The 8,831-nt window shown below is 42.2% G+C and overlaps 2 protein-coding genes across 2 annotated transcripts in view; one reads left to right on the top strand and one right to left on the bottom strand.

Annotated features, from left to right (window-relative positions):
- On the top strand, positions 1-6,240 carry VKORC1L1 (vitamin K epoxide reductase complex subunit 1 like 1). Its single transcript, XM_031060611.1, is given in 4 exon segments — positions 1-14; positions 439-513; positions 1,051-1,160; positions 1,813-6,240. Coding segments are annotated over 4 exon segments (426 nt in total). The 3' UTR covers positions 2,040-6,240.
- Positions 6,241-7,909: 1,669 nt separating this feature from the next.
- GUSB (glucuronidase beta) overlaps positions 7,910-8,831 on the bottom strand; it is a 9,118-nt gene continuing 8,196 nt past the window's right edge. The window contains exon 11 of the mRNA XM_031060659.1: positions 7,910-8,129. Coding sequence (XP_030916519.1) covers positions 7,972-8,129 — 158 coding nt within the window. The 3' untranslated portion in view covers positions 7,910-7,971. The remainder of the gene's footprint in view (positions 8,130-8,831) is intronic.

Here is an 8,831-nt window from a genome sequence, read left to right on the forward strand (position 1 = left end):
ATGGCAGGTCCCAGGTGAGTGACACCAGCACCATTCCTGCCATGTGCAGGGACACACCTGAGCTGTGTCCTGCTTCAGCAGGGCCATTCCCTCTAGGACAGGAACTTCCTAAAACTGCACTTTCCTTGGAGTTTCCTGCTGCTGCAGGATGAGGATTGGCACTTTTTTACCTTGCTTTAAGCTGCTTATGTGAAGCAAACCTTTCATTTGTTTGCTTGGCTTGATGCTCCAAAAATCTGCTGGCAGATATCCCAGTGTGCTCTTGTGAGTTAAATTACCTTGGAGTAACAAAATAACTTCATATTTTCAAGTGACACTAATAAATAGGGTTCTCACTTTGCTTTTACAAATAATGGCATGATCTGCCTTAGGGCATGGAATTAATGGTTTCTGGCACAAACACAATTGCTAATTTAATCTTTCCTCCTCCTTTTGCAGCTGCAGTTTTGTAGGGCTTGTGCTGCTTTCTGCCTTATCACTGGAAAGTTGAAAGTCACTTTGTAGGGATTTCAGGTGTTTGTTCAAAGTGTCACACTGTGCAAGAGCTCCAAAAAATGAGGGTTGGGGATCTTGTGATGGTGCCATGCTCAGCTCATGTGCTTGACAGATTTGGGTTCCTCCTGAGCTGTTTGAGGAGCAAACATACAGATTTATGTCCTGATTCTCCTGCTCTGATGCAGACAAGGGAGTGGAACAAATCCTTGCCTCAGCTTTGTAGTGACCTTGTGTCCAGTTGACTGTGGTGCAGAGAGCTGCTAAAGCTGTCACTGGGGGAAGGAAATGTTTATGTGACAAAACAGCTCCAAGCTCCAGCCCTGGGAAGCAGAGCTGGCGTTCAGTGAAGTTCCCTCAGCAGTTCTTGGTGTGTCAAACAACTTGAATCAGCTGTGCCCAGTGCTCCCCCTGTTGCTGCTTGGTTTTCCAGGAGAACACCACATAAATCATGTCAGAATTTGTGTCCTTTTCTTTCCCCAAGAGCCCTGAACTGGAAATGCTGCAGGAAAGCAGGAGGTGGGCAAATGAGAGTTAATTAGTTTCCCTGTTTTACAGATGGGGTCGAGGATTCGGTCTCTTGGGTTCCATCTTTGGAAAGGACAGTGCAATAAATCAGTCCAACAGTGTTTTTGGCCTGGTGTTTTATATACTACAAATGCTACTTGGTAAGTATTCATTCACTTCAGAGCCTCAAAGCAGGGCTGTGGGGATGAGGGAGGAGAGCAATATCCATTGCACAATCTGCAGGAAACCAGATAAATGCTTCTGATTTTTATATCTCAGGGTTTTTTTAGCAGCACTCTAATGATACATCTGTCCAAAGGGCTTAAAAACCCAACTGATAACAAGAGTAATTGCATTTTCTCCTGATATGCTATTAATAATCCAAGTGTGAAGACAGTTTCTGTGCTGGTATTTTCACTCCAGTGTATTTGGCATTGGATTGCATGGTGGAAAAGAGAGGGAATAAAAATGGAATGGGCAAGTTTTGGAGGAGTAATGGAGAGAGCAGGCAAAAAAGTGCATGAAATATAATTTTATATATTTCTTGGTAACTCTGTGGTTTGCTACAAAGCTGTTAATCCTGACAGAAATAACCTGACCACGAATTTTCCTATAACTCAGGAATATGAGGATGATTAATCCTACACACACTCCTTATCACAGGGCAGTCAGACAGAGCCTTAGATACTCCTCTCCAAATACCCAGGTGGTGTTTTAACCAAAATTTTGTGTAACCGTTGCTGAGTGGCTGAGTTTGAATTCAGTTTTGCTCTGTGTGGAGAGGGGTGAGTAACTTTGTCTCTCTTGTTGCAGGTATGACAGCAAGTGCAGTAGCAGCTCTAATCCTCATGACATCCTCCATAGTGTCTGTAGTAGGGTCCCTGTACTTGGCATACATTCTGTACTTCGTGCTGAAGGAATTTTGCATTGTCTGCGTGCTCACATATTTGCTGAACTTCATTCTCTTTATCATCAACTACAAACGACTAGTTTATTTGAACGAGGCCTGGAAGAGGCAACTCCAACCCAAACAGGAATAACCCCTGCTGGAACTTTTGACTGACAGTCTGAAGACCCAACTTCCATTAAGTTTATTTTGCAGTAATTTTTTTATTCTCCATATCAGACACTTTTTGCCCCCCCTTTCCCCCCCACAAGAATCATAATGGAAATTTTGAATTAGAAATTTCAAGGGGCCCCAGATAATTTCTCTGTGCTAATCTTCAGTTTCAATGCGGTTATGAAAGAAAGCTCTATAACAATCAAAGACAAGCTTTAACTTTACTTTGAAGGAGTTTTAGCCACAGCAAAACCTAGACTCTCTCTCTCTTCCCCCTCCACTTGTGAAGTGGGTAACACTTGCTATAAAATATCCTGTATATAAATTCAGGTATAACAAGATGTGATCATGACATGAAATATTCTAGACTAGCATCACCATATTTAATGTTGCCATGTTTACAGTAAGTGTATTTTTTTCTTTTTTTTTCTTTTTTTTTCTTTTTTTTTTTTTTTAGCTGATGGACTTAGATTTGACTAGGACTTATACTGTAAATAAAATTAGAACTCTTGGTTTCATCCCTGGAGAACTCACTGTCCCATGGGTTTGGTTAGGAGCTGTCAGAGGGTTCAGCTCAGAGTCGACTGACACGATGGAAGAAGTGACCTCTAAAGAACATGGAGTTGCTGCTCTCACTGTTGTGCTTTCACAAGAATGATGCTTGGGGTTGGTTCCAATTTTTCTTCTTTTTTCTTTTTTTTTTTTTTTTTGTCTCCAGTAACAAAAATGGAATTAAAGCTGAAACCTGAAGTATGTTGATTAAACGACAACCTCATTAATTTCTGTACAGAACAAAAATAGCTTCATGTGGTCAATGAAAAGCTGATTTGCAGATTGGGGGTTGGATGAAGTGTTCTTTGAAAGGACTCCATTTCCAAGCAGAGCTGTTCCATTTGAAGCTGTGCTCAGCCAGCCAGTGTTACTAATGTTTGATGTTCTGTGAATGCTGCAGTATAGAATTGCAATTTGCAGTGGAAACCACTGAGTGAGCAGGATAACCAAGCAGTGCACTGAAAAAGCAGTTCCTTAATTGATCTTGGTCAGGATCTTTGGTTTGTGCTATATTGGGAAATGAACTTTAGGCCTGACACACACACAGAGAAGATCTCTTGGAAGGGCAACCTGTTTAATGGGATAAGTAAGTCAATGTGCTCCTGAAAATGAAATGTGATATAGTGCTATCATTGCTCTTTCTAAGAACTAATTGGGGAAAAAAAATATTAAACTGCAGATTTAAACAGAGGAACAAAATTGTACACATTGTTTCTGCACTCAGTATTCTAAGGCTGAATGTTAAAAGTGCCTTCTGTCTTCAAATCTTAAACCAAATACTTTGTGTTGAACTTGGCAGGCAGAAGTGTCCTTGCTTTAAAAATGAACAAACAAAATTCTCAGCAAACTTGCTGGGGATAGAAGAGTATTAAGAGATTTGGGTTTAGTTTTTAGACTGAGAAGTGGTAGCAGTATTGTTTTCAGTTTAATTTAAAAGGTTGATGTGATTTGGAAAAGTGAAATATTTGTGTTTCAGACTGTGTGACACCAATGTGTGGGTTCAGCTACTTTCTGTAATTGGTGCTGTGCTGCTTTTTGCCCTTGTCAGTTTGAAATATGAACAATTCCAGCTGCATACCCATTTATTTAAAGAACTAATTTAACTCCTTTTAGCATTTTCATTCTCAAACATGAATGTCAGAGACACTTCCATTGTAAGTGATTTTAAACACTAAGGATGAACTTGACTGTGAAACGAGCAGTGTTTCCATAGAGCAAAACAAGGTTGGAGATCAAATTCACAAAATTAATATTTAAATTACTACTGAAGTAATTCTGGTTTGCACCAAGGGTAGAGGTGGAAACTGCTTTTCTGTACAGAGTTGTGTGGTGTGAGTAACATCTGTTGCATGTAACACTAAATGACTTGTCCCTCGTCTGACAGTTTTAGCCAACAATCCATTAAATGAGTTTTGTATTGACCAGAGTATAGTTAAAGCTTGTCTTGATGTTCAGTTCTGTCTCTCAAATGCCTTCCACTTTGATATTAAGGGGAATGAATGATGTTGAATTGGTCCCTCGAGGCTTGGCTTTGTTCTCTCCCAAGCCCTGAGGCAGTAGCAGTGTTTAATGTGTTGTATAGATTTTATTTCAGTGCATTCCTGTGATCTACACTAAAGGCATCTTTTTTTCATCCAAGGAAGAGGTGAACATGTGCTGCCCTAAAGTTGCTCCTATCTCAGAGCAAGCAGCCATGGAGACAAGTCTAATCCACGAGTACTTGGTTCAATTTTGGGAAAAAAAAGAGGAAAAAAAGCCCCATCAGCTGAAAGTATTGGTGTTGACTTCACTGTGTCTTGTGCTTGTTTGTGTGGGCATAGTCTGTTGATTCAGTTTGTTCAGTAAAAATGTTTAGGGCCAGATTTTCAGCAATCCTTGTTAGTGTGCACATAGGGAGCAAATGGAGCTGGAGTGTGGGCTCTGGGAGAATTTGCAGTCACACTTTTTGTGCACAGCTTTGCAAATCTGATCCTTAATTGTGAACTCTCTTGTCTTGTGTGCTTTCCTTGCAGTTCCTTTTTACTGGAAGTGATTTGCTAGAAATGGGCCCTGATTTCTTCTCTTTCTCTCTCGTGCTTCAGAAATGCAGTTGGCCCAAATAAAGGGCACAATTATCTTAGCAGGAGAAATTTGGACCTTTCTGCTTCCAGTTCTTTTGACTCTTTCCTTGCTGCTCCCAATGATAGAAACAGCATTTTCCTTCCAGTAAAATGGGTTGTGACTGAAATCAGGAGTGCAGCTGTGCCCCCCTGCCTGCCCCAGACAAAATGTGGTGGCAAACGTGTGCTTGATACTGATTTTATCCTTCCAAATCCAAAGGCAAATCCTAAAAATTCTCAAGGATGCAGGAATCTGGGTAAAGGCAGGTAAATGATATTTGGGCTGGCAAGGGACAGGGGGTGTTACAGAGATCCTTGTTGTGGTTTCAGCACTCAGGAGAATGGAAGGGATAAAATTCACAGTATCCAAACAGAGGTTCTGAATTTGGGCTCTTCCTGCCCCTCTTTGGCTCTCTCAGAATCCTAAAATTCCTTTAGGATCATGGAATATTCTGAGTTGGAAATTTCACAGTGAGGGGCGGATTGGAAAGGCAACAAAACCTCATCCCAAACCCTGCTTAGGAATGAACCATTCCTGAAATCCTCTTACTGTAAGGTACTTGCTACTCTTTAAGGCCAAGGAGGAAATGAATATTCTTGGAAGTTTCTCCCAGTGAAACATTTGTGACACTGAGGCCAATGAAACATTGCTGAGCACCTTTGGGATCTGAAGTGACAGCAGATCTCTGCTGAGGAGGTTTCTGAATGCTGGGGTTGGCATTTTTGTGCTGCTGTGGTCTCAGTTGTTCCAGGAGGTTGGTGAGGTGCTTCAGGCAGTTCTGCTCCTCATTTATGTGGGCTGAGATCAGAGCTTGGCTTTGGTTGTGCCAATGTTGTTTAAAGTGCTCCAGAAAAGATATGAAATATTCTGTTACCACAAAACTGTGTTAAGCATGGCCTAAATATTAGGTGTTTGTTCTGTATAATATGTTCCATCAACTATTTATTCCCAGTGCTTTCAAATCCAACACCCATTTAAAATGGAGTCATTGGGCAGATGTTCCTTTTCTCAATATAGGCTGAGAGATTCTCTACTGGAGGTTTAGGATACAATTTTGCTAACAGGTAAAAAACCATGTAAATATGTACGAATTCTATTTGTTGCACATAACTTTTTTGGTAAAAAAAAAAAAAAAGAAAAAAAACCCAACAAAAATAAATGTAGAAATTACCTGTGGATGTCTTGCTGCAATCATTCTTATGCTGCATTCATGCAGTCCAAACATAAGAGCTTGAATGAACCCAACCAGAGGCCTTTTTGGACTCAGTCTGAGCCTTAGAAACTGTTTTTAATGTCAGTACTGTAATTCTGTTTCTAGAAATTGTACCAAGTCGTGTGGTTTTTCCCAAGACCTTGTGTGTGTTTAGCAGTAGAAGGGTCAAAGCACTTGATTCTCCCCAGATCCCAGTTTTCCCAGTAGAATTCCTGCAGCTTTGTGTCTGGCTGAGCATTGTGTGTAAAGGCTGAGCAGCGTTGACTTGAGGCTTTCAATGTTTACAGTTCTTTAATCAAAAAAAAGAAACAAAAAACCAACCCAACCTTGTGATTTGTATCACTTTCTGCTTTTATTGGGGCTGCTCAAAGCTGGTCCCACAGACCACAAAATCTCTGGAAAAAGTGCTGGAGTGTCCCTGGATTTGGGGAGGGAGCTGCTGGCAGGGTTGGGTTTGTTGAGAACAAGCAGGAATTAACCCTCAAATGTGTGCTCAGATTTTGGGGCGTGCTGAGCTGAGCCCTGCTTTGTAAGGAGTGACCAATGTCAAATCCTCATCTGTGTTTTGGTCAGGTCTGTTGAAACTGGGGAAGAAAATGAGTTTTTAAAGGATGATGGAGAAGTTGAAATGACTTTCAAACACTGCTACTTGGCAGTACCCTGGTGTGGTTAACAAATGTCTTTTTATTGTGCATAGAGTTTTATATTCTGGGGGTTTAGTTCTAGAGAAAATCTAGGCCTAGCACGGTGTGAGGAATGCTGTAGTGTTGTTTCTTTTCCCTTAAAAACACAAGAAAAATTGCTGTGGAGTCTGCAGTGAACATCTGTGTCCTTATTGTGCTGGGGCAGGGTGGAAGGTGCTGTTGGTTCCTCATGTACCACCTCTGAAGGGAACAGAATTTGGCCAGCACACAAGAGAAAAGCAAGTATTTCCTTTATATGGTCAGATTTGGTCACTTCCCTGAGGCACTGACCCAGAGGCAGCTGCAGAGCAGGAGCCATGGCACCACTTTCACCCAGGATCTGAATTTCAGTAACCAGACTCCAGACTGGAACTTCCCAAATGCTTTGGGCAGCCTCTGCTTTTGTTGTTCTGCTCCTTGTGCTGCTGCTTTTGGGAAGTTTGCAGATCAAATATTCTGAGTTTTGCTGAGTGCTGGTGTGATCCAAGCCAGGCTAAAGCCTGGCCTAGGCTGCTGTGCAGGCCTAAGGGGACAGCACTGCAGCAGCACAGGGATTTATTTACACCTGGCCCTGCCCCAGAGGGCTTCAGGCCACTCTCAGAAAGGTTTGGAACAGAATTTCCCTCTGGGCTGCTCTTCCTGTGGTGACATTGAATATGAAGGAAGCCCTTCCACATGGAAGTGGCATTGTTGGACACGGTTTGTGTCTGACAGTGGCAGTTTTGGTACTGTAAAATAAATAGATTTCAAGTTGAGTTGATGTAGTCCCTCCCTCTGTAACATTCCACCTTGCTGCTGGAACAGGAATTCCAAACTCTCTGTTGGAGTGTCTTGGGTGGCTCACACCCCTCCTGCTGCTGGGAATGCTCAGGATTTCTCACACATCCATCCTGTCAGGCCCCAGAGCAGCTGCACAAACTGTGCTCCTCTGCAATCCTGTGGACAGTTTGCTGTGATCTCAATAGTGTTAACTCTTAGGGGAGTTTAACTGGAAAACCTTATTTGCTTTAGAGGGATGTGATGTTCATTTAGAGTAACTTAGATTTTGTTTTTAAGTTCAGCATTGAGTTGTGTCATGTAATATTTGTAATTTTTTTTTGCCATAAACAGATACCTCAGTCAGGATTTCTTAACTTCAGCTCCTTTAAAGTGAATATTTGTTTTCCTGCCTGGAAACAAGAAGCCTCCAGACTTGGCTGAGCAGAGGAAACAAAAGTTTCTGATCTGCTTTGCATCACAGTAACTACTTCAGGTGGACTAGAAATCGCACTGGACTTGCAAGACTTCAATCAGGCATAAAACTTATTTAAACAGAGATTTAATAACGAGTTCAATGTAATCCCCAGCCACTAAACCCTTTGTTTTTATTTTAGGAAGAGGGAATGTGATGTTATTGCAGGAGGAAGACAGCTTGATTCATTTGCAATCCTCCAGTACCTGTCCCTAAGGACAAAGGCAGCGGCTTTGGGCTGGCGCTGGCGGGTGAAGATTCCCTTCTTGTTCCCCAGAACTCGTGTGGTGCCTGCAGAGAAGTTATAAAATACAGAAATGTACAAACCAGGCTCTGCTGTGAGCTGTGACAATGTAGGTACTAAATCAGGCCACGTGGCAGAGACCTCTGCACTTTGTTTGCACAGTCAGGGGAGCCTGGCAGGACCCATGGATGGGACAGGGCAATCCAGCTGCAGCTCCTGATTTACAGCTGCTGGGCTGGGACATTCACTGCGGGGTGCCCAGTGCTCAGAGTTGTATCTGCTGGAGATTAGCTCCACCTTCAGATTGGATGGAGGAAATGGTGGTGACTATTTACTGTCCTGTGTGCTGTCTGGATCCTTTCTGCCTGGTCTAGTTTTTGTAGGAAATTGGAAAAAAGGATTGCAACAGGTAGAGAGCCTGGAACTGCATCTGTGTCTGACCTTGTCTACATTTTCTCAGTCCTTTTTGATGCTGCTTTTCTGGGCACTGCCATCATTGAGCTTTCTAATGCCTGTCCTGGTGCTCTGCAGGGTATTTTAGTGCTGTTCTCCCTCTCCCTGACTGCTCACCAACCCACTACAGGTGGCATAAGCAGAACAGGTTCATTATTAGATCTGAGTTGTGATTGTTTCATTTCTGTAAATTAAGGAATTTCCCTTCCTTTGTGACTGCACTTATCTATTAATAATGGACTGGGTGTCATGGTGAGCCAGCTGTGTGCCAGTGTGGCATCTGCTTCTCTGTTTCT

This window comes from Geospiza fortis, unplaced genomic scaffold (genome assembly GCF_000277835.1).
Source record: "Geospiza fortis unplaced genomic scaffold, GeoFor_1.0 scaffold425, whole genome shotgun sequence".
NCBI classification, from domain to species: domain Eukaryota; kingdom Metazoa; phylum Chordata; class Aves; order Passeriformes; family Thraupidae; genus Geospiza; species Geospiza fortis.